This window comes from Scomber japonicus, chromosome 18 (genome assembly GCF_027409825.1).
Source record: "Scomber japonicus isolate fScoJap1 chromosome 18, fScoJap1.pri, whole genome shotgun sequence".
NCBI classification, from domain to species: domain Eukaryota; kingdom Metazoa; phylum Chordata; class Actinopteri; order Scombriformes; family Scombridae; genus Scomber; species Scomber japonicus.
Genome location: NC_070595.1, coordinates 4250836 through 4277104, shown reverse-complemented (window position 1 = coordinate 4277104; position 26269 = coordinate 4250836). Strand labels below are relative to the sequence as shown.

The 26269-nt window shown below is 40.7% G+C and overlaps 1 protein-coding gene across 2 annotated transcripts in view; it reads right to left on the bottom strand.

The window, feature by feature from the left end:
• LOC128378535 (potassium voltage-gated channel subfamily C member 1-like) overlaps nt 1-26269 on the bottom strand; it is a 70039-nt gene that overhangs the window by 8267 nt on the left and 35503 nt on the right. The window contains exons 2-5 of one of the 2 annotated variants that reach the window (XM_053338098.1): nt 20573-20704; nt 19021-19882; nt 15814-16026; nt 12713-12831 (exon numbers count right to left, since the gene is read on the bottom strand). In XM_053338098.1, the coding sequence (XP_053194073.1) occupies nt 12713-12831; nt 15814-16026; nt 19021-19882; nt 20573-20704 (1326 nt within the window). Of the gene's footprint in view, nt 1-12712; nt 12832-15813; nt 16027-19020; nt 19883-20572; nt 20705-26269 lie in introns of those variants that run through there. The other variant, XM_053338099.1, reaches the window with a different exon arrangement.

The following is a 26269-nucleotide window of genomic DNA, read 5'->3' as shown; positions in this document are numbered from 1 at the left end:
CTCAAAACATCTGGCTCAAGCACATGTTTCATTCACTTCTGATTGGTTCTTTTCAAAGCCAAAGCCAAAGAACTTAGCTGCGTATCTGTCAGCGTTGCAGTGATGGTGGTGACTTGTACATACCTCAACTCAGTCAGACTTTAGTAACACAACGCAGTGGGACAGACTGAGGAGGATAGCCTGAGGATGGGATGGATACACCAGTGTTAGAATGGGATGAGAAAACATGAGGGAGGGGGCAGAGAAACGGGAGAGGAGAGAGGAACGAGGGATGATGGGGAAAAGGAGGAAAGTGGGTGGAGACGGGGGTGAAGGAGAAGCACAGGGAACAGCGGTTGAGATGGAATGTTTTGATTGTGTGTTCACACCACTACTACTACTAATATTCTGTTTCCATGTGTCTGTGTTGACCTGCACTGTACAACAAGGTGGATAATCTTGTGTCAAACTTACAATGAACAAACTACTCCACAAGCACTAATGAAGTCATATAATACATTAGAGGTGTAGTGCATTCACACTGAGATATATGAGAAAATGCAGTAATATCACTTTCCAAACTAGAAATGGTGGCCAAGGACGTTGTTACGGTGAACATTACTGCATTATACAAAATGTAAATTATGTGTTTTCTACACTAAGCAATACTATACTGTTGTCAGATATAAGCCATCAGTAGGTTTATTGGGTTAATATAACTGTCTGTAATGATTTGGTGCCACAAATGCTAATGCTATTGCTAACGCTAGGCGCTAACGCTAGCTTGCTAACTAGTTAATTGTAAGTGTGCAACCGCCTTGTTTGACCTCGTTAACCTGTTGGAATTTGCATACTACACATGTACAGAGTGTAAATGTTCAAAAACTGATCATAAATGTATAGTTGAACACTTTTTTTAGAGGTTTATATATTAACAGTATCATATTGTATGATGTGTGCATAATATGAAAGGAGTTCCTCATAGTGACAAAACAAGAGAGGCTCTTCTGTTTTACTATCTTTCAGTCCGCTGTTTTACTTTAGTAGTTAATATTTAGAAAAAGCTCTGCACCAAACTGTCAAACATTAGCCGCATTTAGCAGCTAGGAGATGGAGCTGAATAAACATCTAAAGAAAGTGAATATTGGATTTACATTAATTATGTGGACAAAAAAAATGCATCTGTTGGTTTGGTTCTGCACATGAGATTTGTTGATAATAAAAAATGAATATGACCAGCCTTTAGCTTTAAATTAAATACTAAAGCACGGTCTCTTTGTGTCAGTTACTCTAATTGATTTACTGCTTACTGATAAAGCCAGCTGTCATCTTCTCTAATTGAATGCCTCCACATGGTTACTAGCAGTGTGAGCACATACAGTAGTATCCTGTAGTGACATCATACTTTAAAAATGACAGTGATTGCCATGATCATGAGGAGAGTAATGAAAAGTAACTGTAATGATTGATTAACTAGAGTTTTATCTATGATCTGTGTGATGATTGTAGTGATTGAATGAGGTTCCTGAAGAGAGGGAGGGAGAATAGAGGAAGATGATGAAAGAATGGTGGTGGAGAGGGGAGTGCATGGAGGTCAAGGGAGGAGGTGGAAAGGAGTGGAAAGTAGTGGAAAGGAGGGGAGAGGAAGAGCACACAGGAGGGAACAACCAGGGCAAATATTATCTCAGCAACAATCTGCATGCACACAATAGATCAACATGTGTTTCAGTTTACAGCAGAAATTGCTGCTTATATTGAACTATTTGGAAGTTATTACAAAAGTGTTCTTACTTATTAAAGACACATATGTATAAAAATGATTCACTACATTGGTTGAAATCACATGTGGATTTGAGATTGTCAAGAACTAATATTTGCATCAAATACAGACATTCAGAAAATGCAATATGACATCACCGACACATTTATGTTAAAAAGTACATATCTACATACATACATACATACATGTGAGGTGTATGTATGTGACATGTGACGCAGCTTACTCACAACTATGTTTTAAGAAGAGGACAGAAAGAGAGAGACGAACACACACAAACACAAAGAGGAGTAGACCATAGGATAGAAAAGAAAATATGGAGTCACAGAGAGTAGGGAGTTGCCGTGTCATATGAAGGCAGAGAAACACACATTAAAGATAACAGTATGGAAACACACAGAAACACACTATGATTATGTAGAGAGATGCACATGCACAGTGTTTATAAGAATGAAGCAGACAGTAGAAACCAAATGTAGTCTTTGGGCAAGATATCACTGCATAAAATACATTGAGTTTATGTATATATTTATTTTATTTTATTTTACCAACTGAAGATGAAGTGGATTGAGAGGCTGAGACAGTTAAAGAGTGCAGAGGTCGACGGTGGCTGAGAGAACTCAACATACGCTCCTTAAATCAGTATTTTTGTATTAACAATATGTCTTGTTATCCATACTCTACTTATCATGTGCAGATGTTGTATAAAGAAAGATTTTTTTTTTTTAATTGACCTTTTAATGTTTACATGAATTTTGCAGAAGTGCCCAATATCAACATCCACCTGTACAGACTGGTATATCTGTAATATTATTATTATTTGTTTTAATTGTTTAATGTGCTAATTTTATATTTGTTTCATCTACTTATGCTTGACCATTGTTTTTTTTGTGTAATATTCGGTTCATTTGGTATATATTGTATTATGTTACAGTGCAATAGAAATAAAGTTAATTATTATTATTATATTGAACAGCACACAGCCTTCAGAGCTGTTCCCCACCCCCACCTGGGTTCATCAGACCATCTCTCTGTTATGCTAATCCCAGCCTAAAGACCTCTGTTGACGAGAAGCAAGCCAACTGTGAAACAGATCAGGGCCTGGCCAGAGGGCTCCACAGCAGCTCTACAGGACTGTTTTGAATACACAGACTGGTCTGTTTTCAGGGAGGCGGCCACTACCAACCGGGAAGTCAACCTCACCGAATATACAGACTCTGTAACAGGATACATAACAAAATGTATGGAAGATGTAACCATCACCAAGGCCATTACAGTAAGAGCAAACGAAAAACCCTGGTTCACCAGGGAGGTACGTGAGCTCCTGAGGGCACGCAACGTTGCTTTTAAGTCTGGGGACAGGGAGGCCCTCAAGTCTGCCAGGGCCAACTTGCACCGGGGCGTGAGAGCAGCCAAGCGTGCATATGGACAAAAAATCAACTCGCACTTCACAGACACAAAGGACCCAAGACGCCTGTGGCAAGGCATCCAGTCAGTCACAGACTACAAACCATCCCCCCTACCGTGTGAGGACAACACAGACTTCTTCAACTCACTCAACACCTTCTTCAGCCGGTTTGAAGAAAATAACACCACAACACCCACAAAAAACCCCACAAACCCAGACAGCACAACACTTCAACTGGACCCAGCCGACGTGAGGAAGACCCTACTCAAGGTTAACCCCAGGAAAGCTGCAGGGCCAGACAACATACCCGGGCGCATGCTCAGAGACTGTGCAGACTCACTGACTGACGTCCTCACAGACATCTACAACACCTCTCTGAACCAAGCCATCTTACCAGCAAGTTTCAAAGCTACCACCATCGTACCACTACCAAAGAAGTCACCAGCATCATCACTGAACGACTACAGACCCATAGCACTCACTCCCATCATGATGAAGTGCTTTGAGAGACTGGTAAAGGTCCATCTAACATCCACCCTCCCCACCACTCTGGACCCATACCAATTTGCCTACCGCCCCAAGCGCTCCACTGATGACGCCATAGCAATAGCACTCCACCTCTGCTTGGCTCATCTGGAGAACAAAAACAGTCATGCGCGGATGCTGTTCATTGACTTCAGCTCTGCGTTTAACACCGTCATCCCCCAACATCTGGTGAACAAGCTGAGTAAAATAGGCATTAGCACTTCACTGTGCAACTGGCTGCTGGACTTTCTAACAAACAGACCGCAGACAGTCAGAGTCGGAAACAACTCCTCAGCGACCACCATCATAAACACTGGGGTGCCGCAAGGATGTGTGCTATCCCCCCTGCTGTTCACGCTGATGACCCATGACTGCTGTGCCAGATTAGAAACAAATCACATCATCAAGTTTGCAGACGACACAACAGTGGTGGGCCTCATCAAAGACAACGATGACTCAGCATACAGAGAGGAGGTGCAGCAACTCATCGCCTGGTGTGAGAAGAACAATCTGCTTCTCAACGTAAACAAAACAAAAGAAATTACTGTGGACTTCAGAAAGAAACAACCAACACACATCCCACTCATCATCAACGGCAGTGCAGTGGAGTCTGTGAAAAGCACAAAGTTCCTGGGAGTGCACATCACAGATGACCTCTCATGGACCACCAACACCACTGCGCTGGTCAAGAAGGCGCAGACACGACTCCACTTCCTGAGAAGGATGAGAAGAGCCGACCTTCCCACCTCTGCTCTCACCATCTTCTACAGAGGTGCTATTGAGAGCATCCTGACCAGCAGTGTCACGGCAGCAGCTGCCTAGCTGCAGACAAAAAGGCGCTACAGAGGGTGGTGAGGACAGCAGAAAAGATCATCAGGTCACCCCTACCAGCCATCCATGAACTGTACACTTCACACTGTTCCAAGAGGGCAATGAACATCATCAAAGACATAACTCATCCAGCACACAGACTGTTCTCCCTTCTACCATCAGGGAAGCGGTACCGCAACCTGCGGTCCCGCACAAGCAGACTGAGCAACAGCTTTTTTCCACAAGCCATCAGACTCATCAACACACTGAAGAAAACCACATGAACATTCCAAGGTCACTGGATGACATTCCATGAACATTTCCTTCACCATACCACTGGCACTTTACTCTTGCACTTTGTACACAGATCTACACTTTCACTTTACTATGACCACTGATTGTACTTCTGCTGCTATGTGTGTGTGTGTGTGTGCGTGTGGTTGTGTATTATGTCAGTATTTGCACACTGTGTGTGTGTGTGCGTGTGCGTGTCTATGTCTTTTTACATGTCTTTTTAACTGCACATTGGAGACTGGTAAAACGCAATTTCAGACTTCTGTGCTAACCCTGTTACATAGATTTTTGACAATAAAGTACACTTGAACTTGAACTTGAACTTGAACTCTGCATAACACAAATGATCTAATATCTCCAGTTATATCAGAATCATGCTATCAGTATGTTAAGACTGTAACAAACATTGTAAGATAACTTTCCAACATCGACATCTGAAACGTTTTTTTTTGTTTTGTTTTAAGGCATAATTCTCTTAATTCTCTACTACAGTACACATACACAAGATGTCTCCTACATTACTGTAAAATCCATTCTAAGTGTTTGTGCACTGCCAGCTTCAAGTTTCTGCATCGCACTTGTGTATGTTGTTGGACCACGAATTCCAAAATTGTTATGATGTCACAAATCCTGTTCATATAGGTACAAGCCTTAACTTTCCTCCTTTAGCAGATGAGTGTGAAAACAAGTTCTACACACTGAAGCTTTAACATCCAACTGAAAGAACAGTAAGTGTAATGTATTTTTGAACAGAAAAAGCCTTTAAGTTGCATAATGCTGAGCTCCTTCAGCCACAATTGACACACCGATTTAAAGAGTTCACTGATTTTTTGCTGTACTGTTATTTGGTAATAATATTACTACTTTTATTATTACAACTACAAGGTCGACATTGAAGGCAGAGCTATTTGCTAAACAAAGAGTTATTACATAGTTTGTGGGTATGTATAAATCATAAAGAGCTATTAGGTAACCTTTACCAAACTATATAGTGTACATAAACATAAACAGTACCAATGTACAAAAAGAATGAAAGTCACAATCTTCCTGAGGACAAACGTAGATCCTTATTTATATGGTTTTAAATGTACAGAGTCTATTCTATAACCAAAATCCACATAATCAATATGTTTATATTGTTCTTTGTCAATATGATTCTCTTCCTGAAACCACTGTGGCTCTAGTGTTGTGTAACGTTCAACAAACAAAGTAATGTGAGTGCAATCCAATAGGGCTCAAGGGACTCTGACCACCAATAATGATTAAATACTAGCCTAAAGGCCACCGATGATTAGTTGGATAAAAGGAACGTGAGAGAAAAACAATGATAGAGAAAGTGATAATTAAATCTGGTGAAGAGAGAGAGAGTGTGTATTTAAGATGGTGTGAAAGTGTGTGTCAAGGTGGAAAGGTGTGGTGATGGAAATCAAGGATGAGAGAGTGAAAAGAGAAAGAGGGAGCTCTCCACACTGTTATGGTGCAACGTATATCCTTACATCAATGAGCCTCTAAGTAATACTCAAGAGTCAGTTCAGGCCAGTAGTATCTGTCCGTCAATGAAAAGAATCAATACCATTTCTACTGAGAACAACGAGCAGGAGGACAAAGAAAAGAAAAAAAAGACAGAGTATAGAGAATTAAAAAACAAGCAAAATAAAAGGAGAGACCAGACAGCAGTCTGGGAGTGATTAATGCAACATTTCATTCCCTTACTCAACCTCCGCCCATTCACTGATTAGGTTTCCCAATGAAAGGGGAGATAGACGTGTACAGTATCATAATGCAGAGTGTGTCTGCGGCCTTTGAAATGAATGCAGTCAAGAGAAGGGTGTAATGTGCAGTCTTAGCCTTTAGAGGCACTAGTGGCACTGCACCAACATCCACTCTAGAGCTCTACCTCTGCGGGTTTTTTTTCTTTTTTCTTTTTCTTTCCTGAAGGGGAACAGGCAGCGTTCTCCTCTTTGCATTCTAGCAGGCAGGATGCTCTGCCTGATTACTTATCCTGTTTGGTACAGACACAGGAAGACAGATTAACAGGCAAGAGTAACAGTCCAGCAGTCTTTAGATCAGCAGGACAGTGAAGGGAATGAATGCCTCAGTATGGTTCAAATGAACTAGGTTGCGTGACATCTTGCCTAAAATCAAAAGTGTTTATACCTTGAATGGACTCACTCAAAGTTCTGCTGGCTCCATCTACAATTTCCTCACAAGGGACGTTTTGTGGCCTTACAAATATAATGACCGTTGTCTGAGAAGAAAAGGCAGAAGTAGCATGATGTTGCTACTGTATAATGCTGCAAGACCGTGTAAGTTGAAACCCTGGAGGCCCAACCCTAAACTTAGCCAAGTAGTTTGAATAGCCTAAACCAGGCATGTCCAAACTATTCCATAAAGTGCTGTGTGCCTGCAGGTTTCTGTTCCAACCAACCAAGCACATCAAACACACGCTACAACCAATCCATTGTCTGAAGACTGAGATCAGTTGATTAAATGAATCAAGCCTGGTGTGGTTCTGCTTGGTTAGGATGAAAAGCTGCAGCCACTCAGTCCTTTATGGAATAGTTTGAACACCACTTGTTGAAACTAAACTATAACCATGAGGTGGCAGATCAGGGAAAGTTCATATTAAAAAAGTTTTTTTTATCTGTAATAGTCATTTGTAAAGACTTGGAAATACACTGACAAACATAGGGGCCACTGGGTCAGAACATTATTATTTATTGAATGAAAGGAATGAAATCTTTTGTTCTGATCATGTGAAACATTTTTTTGGTCCCCTTCAGTGCAAAAGTCTCTAACATCAGATGAGATTATCAGATTCTGATTATCTAACATACTTTAGTAGAGGTTGTCCAACTTCAACATGTCTAACATCTTTGTCCAAAAGTGGTGTTTGACACCTTTTTCCTATCCTCTTTTTCTTTAAATTGTGCCCCCAAAAATCGAATCATACTGCAGCATCATCCAACTCACTAAAAATCTGTCTCCCTGTCTCCTTTTGCTTCAGTGGATCGTTAGTGAAATGTAGCCTACTGTATCGATATGAATCAATAATGCAATCCAACACTGAGCCCCTGACCCAAAATGCTTCGCTGCGCCAAGTCATAGAAATTCCCCTGTCCACTGTTTCCGTAGCAACAGCGTGGAGATAAAGAGAAAGTGACAGAGCGAGAGAGGAAAAAGAGCCAGTGAGAGTTGAGGAATAGTGGGATAATGATCAAAGGATGGGGAAATAAGACCGAATGCTTATGATTAATAAAATAAACATGACATTAAAAACCATATACTACACCAAAAAACCAAAGAAAGAAAAAGTCATTTAAAACACACAGCACAGTCGACAATAAGATAGATAGATAGATAGATAGATAGATAGATAGATAGATAGATAGATAATCAGACAAGCTGACACAGAGAGGGAAAGTAAGAGCGAGAAAGGTCCGCTCAATTGTTTGACCTGTGCCCTTAAGCTAGGATCACTTAAAAAAGTTAGAGTTGCGTTGAAAAAACAAAATAAAACCATGACATAGAGCCACAAGCCACAGGAATCCCTCTGGCAGGGGTGATGCAAAGGATGGAACCCATTGTTTTACATGAAAAGCTAGATTCGGACAGTGGTATTGGTCTTTTTTGATCCAGGAGTAGTTAGCTTGCGCCCATGCCCTTATGCTTGCTCATACAAGGCAAACGAGAGTTGGGGGGAAAAGAGGCGGTAGAAAGAGGAGCAAAAAAAAAGGGGGGTTGAAAGGAGCGTTACAATGTGATGCTGCTGCCCTTTAACAAACGCCTTCCGAAACGCTCAAGTCTTTCATTCTTCCCGCCCATTGCAAACCACAGATCTGATAGAGGCAGATTGCAGTGACAGCGGTGACATTAAGATCTGTAATTAATCCCATCCTTGTACAGCACGATCTGTGATAATGTTGGCGGGAGGGGAGGGAGGAAGGAGAGAGTAGTGTTGTAGAGGGGGTGGGAACAGAGCCCTGGTGGCACTTTAAAAGCAAAAGCCTGGTGACCATTTGGAGTTGCGTGCAACTGCGAATTCTATTGGCGTGTGCTTTATTTATCTTACCAAGAAACTTGACCAACCACTTATGTAAGGAGATGACTTAGAGGTAAGATAAATAAAGCACAGAATTGTATTTTCCCCTCAATGTATAGATTTTCCAGTAGATTTAAAGCTTTTAGAGAGAATGCTAATAGGCCATCACAGCACAGCAAACAGTGCCACCTACAGTATGCTACAGTCATCACAGTCCTTCGAAGTTGTTCTTTGTAATACTTACCTGAATGTGTGTGTGTGTGTGTGTGTGTGTGTGTGTGTGTGTGTGTGTGTCTTTTGGGGATTAGAGTTTTGTCTTCTTGCCTGTCCATCTATCTGTTGGTATGTCAAACAACCTGCTAGAACTAGACTTTTTAAAAATACTTGAAATAATCACATTAGCTGTTGTGTTAGCTAACCTTCGAAGCAGCTACAGCAGTCAGTGTTCCAACTCAGCCTGACAGAGAGCCAGACATGGCTCAGCCACAAAAGACACCGCATTCATTTTTAAATGTGCAATTGAAACTTGTTTTTGTAAATCAAATATTCAGAATTGTTCCCAATCAGCTTGAGTCTGTAATGATTGTAATGGTTTGGAGCCAAATCTGCTGTAAAAAACACACAGTGTGCTCTCTGTGGGCTGCACTGTAAAAAAAAACAAAAACCCACCTGAGCTCAGTTCCAGAGGAAACCGACCAAACCAACCAATCAGCAACCAGCTCTCATACTGGCATTGGCAAGGCAACGAGCCAACCAGTTGCTTTCACTCTGGCACCCAATTGAATCCCCATTTATTCCTTTGGTATAATTTGTTTAATTTTGGTTTTCCCAATGATATAATATTGAATTGATTTGATTAGTCCTTATTACACTGTAGAATCTGAAAAGCAAAGTAAGGGCAGACCAGGCACCATCTCCCCAAAAGCATTCTGGACATAACACCTCCCTGGTCTGTTCACAACCAGGCCAAAGTGCTTTCAGGGGGGGTAAACGTGATGGTGAGCGTTTGGTTTGCGGTGCCCCCCCCCTATCTGTAAGTACCAGAGTGAGAAGAGACCGGGTGAGAGGAGGAGAAGGAGGAGGAAGAGGAGGAGCAGGAGGAGGGGAAGACAGCTACACACACAAAATACAGACACACACAGATAAAAGGACAGACGGACAAACAGAAACAAACAAAGAAGACATACAGAAAAAAAGAAAAAAAAAAGAGAAACAGACAGACAGACAGATGGATAGTGTAACACAGACCGACAAGAGCCAATGTACAAACGCATGACCTGACACAACCTGGGGAAGGAGACAGTAACACAACAACAACATAACAATAACAGCAACGGCACGCATCAGACATGGACCCATACTAAGAAGTGTAACCTTTATGACCCACTCTGACCCCATGACCCTTTCTCCCTGGTGGTAACAAAATACTGTAGGTGTAGAGAGGGAAGGCATAACTCTCTCTCTCTCTCTCTCACACACACACACACATATATTCACACACTCTCAAATAATCTAATAAACAGTACATAAAGGCATGCTTTTACTCAAACAGCCGCAGTGGTGCTCACGGTGAGATCGGCTTGTTAAATAGTGGTAGTGGTGTCTGTGTGTGTCTATGTGTGTGTGTGTGTGTGTGTGTGTGTGTGTGTGTGTGTGTGTGTGTAGGTGTGTGTGTGATTTGTCTCCTTCACGTCAGGCCAGCTAACACAGCTTTTGGCTTCTAAATGTACCATTAAACTCACTTACGACACAAAAAGGACAATTCAAATGTTAGCTTAAGTCACAGTATATTGTGTCTTTTCATACACATACACACACAAGATAGGACCATTGAGCACAGAAAATCTAAATTTGCAAGCCAATAAATTCTATTTTTTTGAGAATAATGTTTGGAAAAAGAAATAAAATGAATAAAAATAAAAATACACTGCTTTATAAATGTGGTAAGCCTGCTATGTGTTTGCAGTGTTTACTCTATGTTAACTGCTTTGGGGTCACTTCACACAACCGCTCACACTCACTCAACCACTCACTTACTACACACACACACACACACACACACACACACACACACACACACACACACACATTTCACGCTGCTCTATTTATTAAAAGGAGATACACTACCGAGAGTTTCCCAGGCAGCAACACAGAGGTTGACTCACATTTCAGAACAGCGCTGCACAGAGTCTCCACTATTGATTTCTGAATGAAAGGACTTTTTAGCATTAAAAAAAGTATTTTTGTGGCCTGGTGGGGGTCCTCATTTACCTGGTGGCCCATCAGGCCTGTACAGTTAGAATGGAAACACTGGATTAGACAATTGCTGTTCATATTAGATTCACAAATCATCATTTACCATCATTCTCACAGTGTTTCAGTGTGTCACAGTGTTCAATTACTAAACTAACTAAATAATTTTATAGTTTTGGTTAAGATATCTAGTTTTATTAACATCATTTTACAGTTATTTGCAATAATAAGTGAAAAATACAAAATATAATTTATTTGTTTGCAAAAACCTTTTTCTGTGCTCAAAATATTTCATTGCATTTTCAAAAATATAATACTATATAACTGTATGTATTTCATGTGTATGTACTTGTAATATCTAAGGCAAGGGATTTTTTGTACTGTATACTACAGCATTTATATAATAAGAGTGACTACAATATAAGCTAAATGAACTAACCATTAGGAATAATAAATTGCTGCTGTGGTTTGAAATGAGTCCTTTGTGAACCAAATAACATGGACAAATTAATGCTTGAGTCAAGTGTTTTTTGCACTGTAGGGACAGAATACACACCCACACACCATGCATATGCCCCCCCACCCTACACACTACTATTATTCACCGTATGATGCTGAACCATACTGAAAAAGCCTTACAGTAACAAGCAACCTGCATGCACCTGTATACATTAAACCTGTGTGTGTGTGTATATGTACGCGTGTCTGTGTGTATGTGTGTGTAAAGTGATGCTTCATATTGTCTGAGATGAGATCTAACAGCTTGATATTTGATGATGTTTTTTCGGTGCTCTGTGCTCTTTTCTAGTGTGTTTTACTTTGTCACTGCATGGTGTTTTCCAGCATCTCTCTAATCTAGTCTAATCTAATCTAATCTAATGTAATATTATATAATATAAACTAATTTAATCTGTCACTTTACTGTCATGTACTCTTTGCTTTTTGCATGGGTTTAATGTATACTCTGTTGTCTACTGAGCTGTAAGTGGTATATTATTAAATGCACATTCATTTATTGTATTGATTGAACTAATTATGCTGTGATGTAAAAATCTAATCTAGTCTAGATCTAATGTCTAATGTAGTCCAGTCTAACCTAACCTAAACTCATTTAGTCTGACCCATTTAGTTTGATCAGTCTAATCTAATCTAATAAACCAATCTCTAGTCTAAACCCAGTTTGTTTAGTTTAGTACAGCCCACTGTAGTATAGTCAAATACTAGCCTGCTCTAGTCAAAGGTAATCTGGTTTTGGCTAGTTTAATTTAATCTCTAATCTAATCTAGTGTTGTGTAGTCTACTGTTTTCTAATGTATTTTAATGTAATTAGATCTAATCAAATCTCAACAATTCAGATAATCCAATCTAGTTAAATCTAGTCTACTATAATCTAGTTTAGTTTCATTAAATTAAACTCATTTAATTTAGTATTATCAAAGTTCGAATCTCATCTAATCACATTTAATCTAATCCAATCCAGTCTGACCAACTTTATCTAAACTGATTGAACCTTCTAATCTGTTCTCATCTATTCTGTCCCTGTCATTCAGCTGTTCTTTGCTTAATCTGGACAGTTTGTAGTGGTTGGTGGTGTCGCTGTGTGGAAAGTGTTACCTGTGTGTTTCTATGGTTTGATCCAGGAGGAGGTGGAGTTTACACTGAGGTCCTGCTGGAGCAGAGGCCCCTCCGGCTTGAACCACTCCTCTCCCAGGGAGGAAGTCACACTGCTGGACTGTGAGCCGTCTGATGTGCGTGTTAGAGTATTTTCAGAGTGTGTTTGTGCGTGTGAGTCAGGGGTGTGTAGAGGAGTGTATAGGGCGTTAAACGTGAAAGATCAGGGGTTATAGTTTTAAAATGAAGTCAGTTGTTTTAGTGTTAACAGGTCAAGGTATTAGCAGGGAGATGAATGTAAGATTAAGAAAAAAAAAGAGGCAAAAAACATGCATTGTTAAAGAGAGTGAAGTGTATAGTGAATAGGGAAAGGAGGAAAGGGAAAGTTGGGCAAAAACCAAAAATTGAGAGCAGAAATGAGAAAGAATGGGTGGAAAAAGTGAGGAGAGGAGAGAGAGAGAGAGAGAAAGAGTTCATGAATTACAGTGCAGAAAAGTGAGAAAAAAACCCTCAACTTTAGAGTGAGACAGAGTGAGGAAGAGACAGACAGAGCATGAAGAAGCATGATGTGATGACTAAGAACAAACATGTCACTCATCATCTGTCTGTTCTGTCAGATCAGATTGAAAAGAAATACTGCAATTTACATGTGAAGACTTTCATTTCAAAACAAAGATGTCCTCCTTTACATAGACAGAAATGATCAAATGTAACTGCAATAGCACCCTGAAGGATGTGGAGATGTTCTATATTTTTGTTACTGTCAATAAAATCCCATGAAAAGACTAAACCAACAATGAAATAATATGTGTGTCTGGGCCATAGACCTGCAATGCAGTCCAAAAACTATTAAACACATTAGTGAGCCATTTATTACTATGAACACACACTGTAGTGTTTGTTTGTTTTTTACTCAATCCCACACACACTGTCCTGCTGCCAGAAATACTCCCTAGAAGATCAAATGTGTATTAATCCACTGCTGAAAATAGTCCCGAGCAAATCCACTATTTCCTTTTGTTTGAGTAACTTTTGTGAAAAACTAGATTGACCAGAATCTACAGTCATGCTAGCAGCTCTGTGAGGCTAAGCTAAATGCTAACATAGTTATAATTAGGACTGGTATGTATCATTTAAAAAAATTCCGATACCAGTACCAATCTAAGTACCACTGGTATCGTAATTTACTGTACCCTTAAAGTGATACTGATACCAATTGCAAGTCCATACAAACAGTCATATTTTCTAGCTCTGGGTGCAAAAAGGATGGATTGCAGGTATCGTTTGACAGGAGACGTTTTCATACTACTGCTGATGCTGACCTTGCTAACAGATAAACATGGCTGTGAACAAAAGTCAGCAATGTCTGAGGGATTCATCCTCTGGAGTTTGTGAATGTAATCGCCATCCATCCAACAGCTGCTTAGGTATTTCAGTCCACATACTAGCACGGCTAAAATCTAAAATACAATATAGATTATAAACTTCAACTATATGTACAAAATTAAGCATTAAAAGCAAAACTACAAGGCCTCATGTACCATATACACCACACTACTACTGCAATGTTTATTGAGACACATGTTATCACAAATTAGTGAGGAAATTATAGTTACTAAAGTTATAAGTAACTAAATACAAGAACTGCATTTGAACGATTTGAAGTGTTTTTTGTCTGCATATATCAATGTTAGTAAGATTAAACACAGTCATTGCACTTGTAGCAGCAAGAACATATTGTCTGAAGTGTGTGTCTCATAATGCAAATACAGCAGTGTAGAAGCTTAACAGCAGACTTGCACTGCTTTTTATGCAGTTTGTTGATCCGTCCATCCAGCATGACCTGTGCTCATAAAATCATCACAATGTTGCAGAGTCATAATTCACATGGCCACTAGAGGTCATTGTCAGGTAAAGCATCTATCATCAAAGCCACGAGAACAAATGACTGATGCTGTCTTTTTTATGAGAGAACTGTGTTTTGTTGTTTTGTTTTTTTTTTGTCTTTTCATGGGATTTGATGACAGAAAAAAATATGGACACATTTGTATCTAATACAGTAAAGAAATTGACATTATCAGTCTAATACAGGACAGTGTTTTGAAATGAAACAGTTAAGCTGCATGTAGACAGTATAACACAAAGAACTGTACCAACAGAACACAGCACACACTGAAGTCCAGTGTTATCCTGCATGTTGTGTTGCTGAGTGACTGCTGATCCACCTCATCTGCACAGTCTGAACACTGCATCATTTGACCACGACACAAAGACAGCCATACTGTACTTCATGTACGCATGTTGTCATTATGAGCCACTGATACCTTTTGTGTTACAGTACAGCCAATCTAGTAACTTCAACAGCAGCGGCAGACAGTAGTGCTGCAGCAGCCTCTGCAGTACCTCTGCAGTACAGATGCAGGATAAATGCATAGAGGGAACTTCTACTACAGCTGTGGTTGGAAAGTGTGAATGAGCAGGATCAAATCAATACCATCTATTGGACATTGATATTTCATTTGTGCCTCAGGTGTGAGCACTTGATGTGTGACAGTCTAAAAGGAAAGAGCTTTGAGGTGATGCTGAGCTGTCACTGAAAATGAGTGCTGGGAGACGGGACATGTTGTGTGCTTATGTGTTGATGTTAATCTTAGTTTTACTTTAGCATTATATATTTAGTCCTCTTGACTGCTTTTACTTTGAAATACAATTAAAAACTATAATATTTGTTCATATTTATATTGTCTATAGGTTGTGTGTGTATTTGCGTCTATTTTTCTGCTGTACCTGTCTGTTTGTGTGTGAAACATTCTATAAGTGCAGGAGGCATAGACATAATACCGTGAACACCTGTAAAATGCAATGCTCGTTCCTGAGACTGCATTTTTTATATGATTAGGTGTTCCTGTTATTTTGTCCACTCCATTTGTGTATGGGTTGGCATGTAATTGGATGTATGTTGATGTTTTTGCACACTACACACAGTGTCAGTATGTATCAATCAAGACCATGCATCAAGCGACAGCTCGCTGCTGTCATTCAAGTATCGCCCTCCCCTTGCTCCTCCTCCTTCCAACCTCTCCATCCTCTGCCTTCCTCCCTCCGCCCTCCTACCTTTCCGAACGTTCCCATCCGTCGTGCGCTGGAACTCCCCGGCGCTCAGCAGGAAGCAGGCCCGGTCGTGCGGGTAACGCTCACGGCTGGTGGTGGAGCCGAGGCCCCCGGTGGCCGGGCTACGCTCGTCCCCTAGGACCTGGTCGATAGTGGGGCAGTCCTCGTTGGCCAGGGCTGCCGCGTTGGCTGCCGCGTCACCATTCTGCTTGGAATCTGGGTGGGATGAGATGTAGCCATGGAAAAAAAAGGTGTAGTAGAAAGTGGTAGGATAGAGGGGAAAAGTAAAGGAGAGGAGAAAAGAGGAGAGGGAATATGAAAAGGAGAGGAGATGACAGGATTGAGAAAAATCAATCAAATAAGAGAATGTTAAAAAAACAGGGAGAATGTGAATGATAAAATTGGAAAAAGGAGGGAGAGGGAAAGTTAAGTGTGAGGAGGAGGAGGGGAGGTGAAGGAAGAGAAGATTAATGGTCGGGAGTGAGGAGGAGGATCATCAGAGGAGGGGGGGGGTGGTTGTGAGAGGTGGACCCATTGAGAGAAGCAGGGAAGGTAAGGTTGAGAGCATAAAGGCAATACAAATGGAAAAAGGAGATAAGAACGAAGGTGGTGAGGAGCGACTCAGAGGAGGATGAGGAGAAAGGATTAGGTGATGAGAAACAGAAGCCGAAAAGCGAGAGATGTAAGAGGAACAGTAAACGGGAAAAAACGATTAGGAGGTAAAGAGAAAATTAAAGAGGGTAAGGAGGGGATGGAGGGGTGATAGGAGATACAGGGGAAGAGGGAAAGGAGGAGGACGGGGGGGGGGGGTGTAAAGGAACGTTAGTGCCTTGTGATAGCTATAGTGATCACATGACCAACACACTGCAGTAGAACAGGCTGTAAACACACTCCACGTACTCATACACGGCATTAACAGTAGTGAATGAAAGACAAAACAAAGGAGTAGGATAAAGTACTGTTCTGCACGCACATGCACACACACACACACACACACACACACGTGCATACACGTGTGCACAGAGAAATAGAGGAGATGGCTGCAGGGAAAGCAGCATTTGAAGCTTTCAACACTGCTGTCAAATCTAATCTGATATGACTTACTGCTCAACAGTTACAGATACAGACCACACACACACACACACACACACACACACAGTAATTAGACCTTGTGTCTACAGCCAGCCTGCATGTTTACCATTGTCAATACCTTAGCTTAGCATATTAGCATACTAACTTCTGCTAATTAGCACTAAACACAAAAGCACTGAACTGAAGATGATGGGTAATGGTCATTACTTTCATACTGAATGCCTACTAAATATTTTTTATTGGCCTCTGACTTAAACATAACATAAACTTAACATGGTGACACTTGTGGAGGTCATTTGTATGTCCTTAGTGAACTACTGCAGCTGGAAAGCTAAGCACTAAATCGCTAGCCAGTTGAGATCATGCAAGCAATCGCAATAACTCTCTCAGCTAGCTGGCTTGCTAACTATCAGCTAACAACTTATGTACAGTAGGACGCATGGGAGACAATAAGATAATACTCAAGTTTATGCTCAGGCAATGCCAGCTTCCTCTGTTCCGTAAAAAGATAGCTCTGTCAAGATAGTTTGCTATTTATGGACAGCCCAAATTTGTATGTCAAAATTGATCAAAGTGGAACTACATGTTAATATTAAAATTTGTTATGCTGAGGTTACAGCATGTTCAATCCTTAAAACCGCCATTTATTTCAGTTTGCTCTGCTGGCTGCATATAACAGTTATTTTAGTTGTTGTTTAATTGGTCCATATTTGTTCAATTAACGGATTAAATGGTAGGTTCATAAAATGTCAGAAAATTATTTATTTTTTAAAGAAAAGTGATCACTGTGTCCCAAAGCCAAAGGTGGTGTCCTCAAATATTGTTTTGTCTTGATCAACTATTCTTAACCTAAAAATGTTCAGTTTACCAGACTTAAAAATATTTACATTCAAGAAGCTGGAACCACAGATTTACTAATCAGTTACTCGACTAATCATAGCATCTCTATCTGAGTTAGTTGCTGACTTTGGAACCATAACCCTAACCCTCATCCCAGTATACAGCCCCAGCAGTTCATGGGCTCAACCGTATCAGACACACAGCATAAATTTCTGAAGATGTGCTTTGAGGAACTACTTAGTTAAAAGTAAATCTCTAAGTGGTCTAACACACACATACACACACACACACATACACACACACACAAACAGATTACATGTCAGTTTGCTGTCACACACTTGGGTGGCAAGCCAATTTAAAGACTATTCATAGTTATAAACCTTAAATCCTGTAAAGGCCCACACTACAACTCTCTCTCTCTCTCTCTCTCTCTCTCTCTCTCTCTCTCTCTCTCTCTCTCTCTCTCTCTCTCTCTCTCTCTCTCTCTCTCTCTCTCTCTCTCTCTCTCACACACACACACACACACACACACACACAAACAAACACACACACACACACGTTCCTGCATCAGTGCAGATGATGGACACGTCTATTAAAACAGTGCAGCATAGCAGAGATGAGGAGAGCAGAAATGAGATGAGATGGCTTGGATCAATGTTTCGACAGGCAGAAAATACTGAATATCTATATAGACCAGATCCAGGATAATCTGAAAATGCCAGCCTTGGCTGTACAGGCATGGAAAAGAGATTAATTTGTCGAGAGAAAGTAATAAGCTTTTTTTTATTTCAGCTTACATGTCCCATCGTAATTTAAAATCTATTTTAGTGTACTCCACTCCAGGAAGAACGAGGACATTAGCAAGTTATTTACAGCTTCAAAACCTGAAGATACACACTTCTCACATCCATTCAGTGCTTGAAATCTGATCTCTGGTCATCAGTTTGACAAGAAAGTGAGAAACTTTTAAAGTCTTATATCATAATTTTTCTTAAGGTGATTTAATTTGTAATTTGTAACTCTATATGTGGTAAAGAAGAAGACATGGCTGATAAACAAATAATTTCTCAGCCATCCCAAAACATTGTGTCCAAGCATGTACACAAACATACACAAACATGTCCCATGCTCAAAAAGTGTATTTCATTATACTCATCTCTTATCTCATAACTACAATACATGCTTGTTTTATGGACCTGGTACTTTTTTCCCACCACATGCACACATTTGCCCATTAACAAACACAAAGGATCTCAGTTCTGTTCCTCAATCACTCACCTGCCCTATTGATTTCAATAATCTCCTCCTGTGCCAGTGGGCAGTCTCCAGTACCCATCATGCTGCCGGATCCCACCATACCCGGTCCAAGCACATTGCCCATCAGCCTGTGCGGCGAGGCAGTTGCCATGGCGAGGGCATCTGGCTTGCAGTAGTTGGGGCTGCCTGGCTGTGGAGCTCGGGGGATGTGCTTGTTCCTCTTCTTGGGAAGCTTCTGCTTGGCCATGGCCAGGGAGTAGTACATGCCGAAGTTGTTGACAATGACGGGCACAGGCATGGCAATGGTCAGCACACCAGCCAAGGCGCAGAGGGCACCCACCAGCATTCCTGACCATGTCTCAGGGTACATATCCCCATAGCCCAGCGTGGTCATGGTCACCACAGCCCACCAGAAACCAATTGGGATGTTCTTGAAGTTGGTGTGGGCTGCAGCTGTTGGATCATCTGGGTCAGCACCTATGCGTTCAGCATAGTAGATCATGGTAGCAAAGATGAGGACGCCCAGCGCCAAGAAGATGATGAGCAGCAGAAACTCGTTGGTGCTCGCCCGCAGAGTGTGGCCCAAGACCCGCAAACCGACAAAGTGGCGGGTCAACTTGAATATACGCAGGATACGGACAAAACGCACCACACGCAGGAAGCTCAGCACGTCTTTGGCTGTTTTGGAGGAGAGGCCACTCAGCGCCACCTCCAGGTAAAAGGGCACGATGGCCACAAAGTCTATGATGTTAAGGGCGCTGCGGAAAAACTCTGCCTTGTCAGGGCAGAAGACGACACGCGCCATCACCTCAATGGTGAACCAGATGACGCAGACTCCCTCCACATAGGTCAGCCAGCCATCTGTGACCACCTCATACACTATCTGGAGGGTGGAAGAAAGAAAGAAAGGATTAGTTGATTTTACCAAGCATCTATTCATTAGTGATTAATTAATTTGTATTGACAGCACTGTCAAAGTAAAGGTCTCATGAAATGAAAACCTTCCATGTGTCAATACCTTGTGCCTCTGGGCATAGGGCTCTACCATTTCACTGCTATATGCATGTGTGCTATTTGTGCTTCCTGTCAGAATATCCATTTCCTTTAGAAATTCAGTTTTAACCCAACATAATTTATTTTAGGACAATCCAAACTCATTCTGAGCTAACCCCCAGGGTGATATAATATAGATGTGAAAGATTCCTATGTTTAGAACTCACAAGTGTTCACATCACAGGACAAATCAACATGGTCGAGAGTTAAAGCTGTTGTGATGTTAATGTGAGCACTATTTACAAGCCAGAATCTTATCATTATGGTCATTCCAATATAACAGAAGCGTCTCATGAAAGAATGTTTTTGGTTGGTTTAGGATCAAACCTTTTTGGAGCTTGATCGGTTCTAGATGCTAATAGTCGGGATATTGCTTCATCTTTGTTGCCTTGTTTTTTTAGATCTGTCTTTGTAAACCTCCAGACTTCTTGGAGATGCAACACTAAAGCATTGTCAAACCCTTCCAACAATCACACCAACTCTTTGACATTGACCCATTCACAAAAACTTCACACAGTACCTCCTCATGTGTCGCGTTGCCGATGGTGACGTTCTCTGTTTTGTTGTAGATGGTGTTGAAGGCTTCGTGGGTCTCCAGGCAGAAGGTGGAGATGGAGAGGAGGATGAAGAAAAGTGAGGCCAACGCCACATACTGCAGAAAGAGACACACACAAGAGGGGGGAAGATGTGTTAAAAATGTAATCTTTTAATTTTAAATGACACTACAAGAAACTGTTGCACCAATATTATTCTGACCCATTCAAGCCTTTATCACAAGTATTATTATTATGTGTTGAATTTATTTCTGGTGGTGGTGGAGGAGGAGGGGTTTGGGCCATTGCGGTAAAGTGGAAAGCAGTGGTTATGCCAACAAACTGCAGATAGAGGGCGCCAATAACACACTGAGGAAAGAGGAGGAATGCTGTTAATTCAGTGCAAATGTCCCGACTGCTGCAATCCCATTGATAACAGCGCAGTCAGAGAGATAAAGGGAGGGAGGGTGGAAGGGAGGGATGATGTATGGAGAGTGTAAAAGAAATGAGGTATGCAGGGTGTCTGTGTGTGTGTGTGTGTGTGTGTGTATGTGTGTGTGTGTGTGTGTGTGTGTGTGTGTGTGTGTGTGAAAGACCGAAAGAGACAAGATGGATACACAGTGCAAGTAAAGAAAAAATAAGAGAGTACATGAACAATGCTGAAATAAGATGTATGCATTAATGTGAGATAAATGTCTATTGATATGTGTGTGTATGTTTGTGTGTGTCTATAGATCTGCCACATCTGAGCAGTGTTTTTTCTATTAGCATAAGATCAATGATCATCTATTTGTCTAAGACCACCTTTCAGACCCCCACTCCAATACATGCTCAATACACACTTCCTCTACCTTCACACTGGCAAACCATTCATGTACTTTATGTAGCATATTACCAGTCATTTTCCGTACAGTGCTCACATGTGTGTAATGCGATTTCCTTTCCTCTGCAGCATCCCCTAAACCCCCCCCCCCCCCCCACCACCACCACCACCACCACTATTCCTTGCTCTCCTATCTCTCTCTCTCTCTCCTGCTTTCTCTCCCCACTCTCCATACCCCCTCTCTCCCTGTGCTCTATGCAGTGAGCTGCCAGGATGTGTTGGGGTCCTCTCACTGTGTGCAGTGTAGCAGTCGTCTCTCTAAATGCAGGGATAGATGTTAATGTTCACACGTCTCTGAAGGACAGCACAGACTCATCGTCTGAGCCCCTTTTATTCCTTTTAATACTGATTGTTTTTTCTCAGCAATCATGCAGAGACTGAGCTGCCCGTTCTGAACTTCGCACATTTTCCACTATCACTACATTTGCATATTTGGTATCTAACTGCAACTTTGTGGGAAAGGGTTATCAGACACTCCATGACTGCACAGTAACACAAACAAGCATTTGAAGCAACATTACTTAATTTTATTTATCCAATTGGAGCAGGGTCAAACACAACAGCTGGTCCATGGATGTATTATAAGAGCTGGATACTGGACCAAAGATGGCGCCCATTCAGTCCAATAAGAATTGCTCGGCTGGCGCAAACATGAAAAAGTCTCTGGCTTCCAGGTTTAATTCTGTGTTATGCAGCCCACTGAATATGAAACTGAAATTCCCACTTGGCCCACAGACTTTACATTGTGATGATTTTGAAATCACTTTTCTCGGCTTGAGGAAAATTTTACAAATATGCATGCATCAAAAATTCATTCGTAATAGAAAGAGTCATGATTGAGCTTGTCTGCATTTCGAGGTGTGCTGTCAGCAGATGTCTCTTTTATAATGGTGGTCTATGGGGGAAAATGCTTTTTGGGACGCAGGGGGATTTTTTGCTGCAATACCGTTAGTGGCCACTGGGGAAAAATAGGCTGATGGCTGAGCGATGGCTATCCAACTCCTACAATACATTTATGCACTGGCACAATGTTACCGGGCAAGTAAAAGTTTATCCAGAGCAAGTTGATCAGCCAATCACTGGCCCTTCTGCAAATCACAGTGATGGGTATACAGTTTAGGATGAGGGGAGGACATTTTGTTTGATGACATTAAAAGTAAAGTTAGGCTTTTCTGTCAGCTTACCGAGTGAGTGAGTGGCCATAGCAAGAACAAAACTGATGAATGAGAGAATTAAAATTTTATTTTCTGATTATTTCCTGGCGGTTATGTTCTGAAGCACAAATAAATCACCTTCGAACACTCAACAGATGATTTACAGCTTCTGCTTTATTTTCTTCCCACTGCATTTCTACTTCTCATCCATTCATTAGTGTTCAGTTCCATGTCTGTGGTGGACAGGTGGCTCGTGGAAGCAGACAGAAGGAGCTTGGAGTGAACACATGCACACAAATAAATACCATTATGTTGTTTCTCTCATTGTTCCGTCTTAACCAGAACATCTCTGCAGACTTCTCCACGCTGTCTCAGTTCTCCACACAAGAGTTTATTATCAAGGTCGTCCATACTCGCTGAAATGTTAGTATCATGAAGCGTGTTCCATACTCTCATCCTACATTTATACACCATACACCACAAATCTAAAAGGAGTAGTATGTACATAGTACGTAGTATGTATATAATTAATAAATCAGGGTGGAGGTTTCTGGCACAACTTCACATACTTTTTTCCTGCTTTTTAACTACCGTATTTAAATACTGCTTGTAATGTGTTTTATGATGTGACTGATGAAGTCTGCAAGCCGAAACGCGTTGGTCTATTAATACAGTTGTTCTATACTGCAACTGTTGCTGGAGCTTTGACTTTCTACAATGAATATACATATACATATATAAAAGAGGCCCTTAAAACTCTGATGAACTGGCCAAGAGTGCCAATTTTTTTCATAGGACACTGATGTGGCAGTAGACAGAGTTGCAAACACAAAATTGATATATTTTGTTCTACTAAAGACAATATTCACTACTTTTAGCTCAGTATTGGTCTTCACCAAATCCTGATTAAAGTATGTGGCTCTTTAGCTGCTAAACACTCTGCTGTGTTCACCAGCTAGTTGCTAACTTGCTGACCGTGCTTAGCAGGTAGTGTACAATGGGCTTCTTAGAGCTTTTTCCACTGAAAACAGATGTCTGCTGCTGCTAGAACTAGATTAATCAGAGCAGTGAGACTGAATCGACATCAAAAAACCAAAACGTTTAGTTAGATGATGCTAAAATGGGTATCAGGGTAATTGGTGTATCAGCTGATAATTTTCTGAGGGCTTATCACTATGAGTGAATCCTTTCACCTTACACTTAGTCATATGATACAATGTTTATGTACAAATATTGATTCATGCAGCTTTCAACATTATAAAGTTACTCAGGTAAAATAAACTGACACACATTTTGGTTGACACAGTTTGATGCCAGTTTTCTGGGTTTAAGGGCCAGTTCATCCAAACCACAGAAAGACTGTATTTAGCCTTGCAGATGCTTCAGTATAGTTACTGGAATTTGGATAAATTACCTTCAACAAATGTTACTTTTCAAAAACAGTGTCCCAGTTAATGACAGAGCTCATACACCACACCTGACTGTGTTTCTACTGAAGAAATAGTCCCTGTAAAAACTGCTGTGAGCACTCAATATTAAGTAAATATGTTTTTTGTATTATGGGTAAATTATTCATTTAAGGTAAGATAAAAATAGGTTAAGCTTTAAAAATGCACACTTTTCGTACATAGTGGCATACTTACTGTACAAAAATGTATATGCAGCAACCGCAGGATGCTACCATCTGCTACATTTGCACTGTTGCACTGCAGCTTTTTTTCCTCTTGCAGTCCTCTGGTAATATCTGAGTATTACCTAATACGTTTGACATTTTGTAATAGCAGGAAAAGCTCAGATACTCTAGTCCTGCCTACCAATGAATGGCAGAACAAAACAGAAGAAATGGCCATAGATAGCAGTAAGAAAATAAATTAGCTTAGCATTAGCTGAGTGATATATGATGATGCTCTGACTTGGCCCCCTTTGTGCTTTGAGCACTAAATCAAGCGGACCGAGACCTCCAGAAAAAGGTCTTGGTCTGCTTGACTCCACACCAAATGCTGACCTCTGGTGCTTCTACCGGAAGATGAGGGAACGTCAATCGGACCAATTTTGATTCATTTCCAGCTGTGAACGCGGACCACACCGCAGTCTGTATCCAGCTGCTGTTGGTGTGAAAGCACCCTTTATTACAACCCAAGATTTTCAAATTGTTTATTGCTTTACTATCGGTCTTGAAGGAGTAGTGTTGTAGTCAGAGGTCACATGATTCATTTTACCCAAACAGAAAACAGGAAGACATCTGCTAGCTCTGCCAGATGATGGTCCCATGATTCAAATGAGGAGGATGAGGTATAAGGTGGATAGATTCTTTTTATTTTGCATATATGAGGATTTGAACCGAAAATAAAATGATAGTCACTGTATATATATTTTTCAGTTTGTCTTGCTTCAGCAGGCCCTTTGCTGCAACCCTAACCAGCAACCCACTTCAGAAGATTAAAAACCCAGTCAAACCGTGTCAAAACCACTTCCTATGTGTGTGTGTGTGTGTGTGTGTGTGTGTGTGTGCGTGTGTGTGTGTGTGTGTATGTGTGTGTGTGTGTGTGTGTGTGTGTGTGTATGTGTATAGACGCTCATGTCTTACACAGCGACTGTCTGTTAGGTCAATGATGAAGGTTAACTTAATGTTGCGGATGCTCGCATGTGTGCACTTGTGTTCACGTGTGCCTAATATGTGTCTGTTTTTTGCTTAAGTATACATGTGTAAGTATGCTCTCAAGCACGTGTGTGTATGTATGTGTGTATGTGTGTGTCAGGTCAGTGATGAAGACAGACAGATGAAGACTTCCTCTGATCCGCAGGGAGCACATGGAGTCCCACAGCTTATTATCATGGTCTAATTTAACACTGCTATCTAGAGCTGTCCTGGATACACACGCACACACACACACTTACACACTTGAGCATTTTAGGGGTATTGAGGAGTTATAAAAAGGCAGATACAGAAGAATATATGGCATAAACATTCCCTCATTTAATTTTTACAACTTGACTTGGCAAGCCCCCTCTTTAACTAGACTCTGCATCCTTTTTAAAAATATCTCAGTTCATTATATTCGCTACTAAAATACAACATCTGTTTACATTTTACATCACATGCTGTACTGTATACATGCAATACTACTGCAGTGTCTCTCACTGTCTGATTTATTTTATATTACTAGTGTTTGCAGTTTATTGATGCAGTTGCTTCTGCGGCCAATATGTGGAGGATCTGAGAGTCGAGATATTTACATAGTACATTTTCTGAATAAAATGAAATAATTAGAGGTTAATCCAGTTACTTTAATACCTGAACAACTCTTTATTACAGTGATGCCAAAATCACCTACAAATCCAATATTGCCAAATAATACAGGAATACAGAAATCAGCAAAATCCCTGACATCAGATGACTCCTGAGGAACAGGGCTGATAAATATAAATTGCAAAAAATAAAATGTATATGATAAATGTAAACAAAAAATTGAACAAGTCAGTATAACCCATGTTATCTATTTGGCTAGTGACAAATTTGGGGAAAAATATTTTCTGAATATACATTATGAGAATTAACGGTCAAGTTACTAGAAATGTATACATTGGATATTATAATTTGCATATATACAAAGTTTGGAGGACTTATACAGTAGCTTTATTTCTGT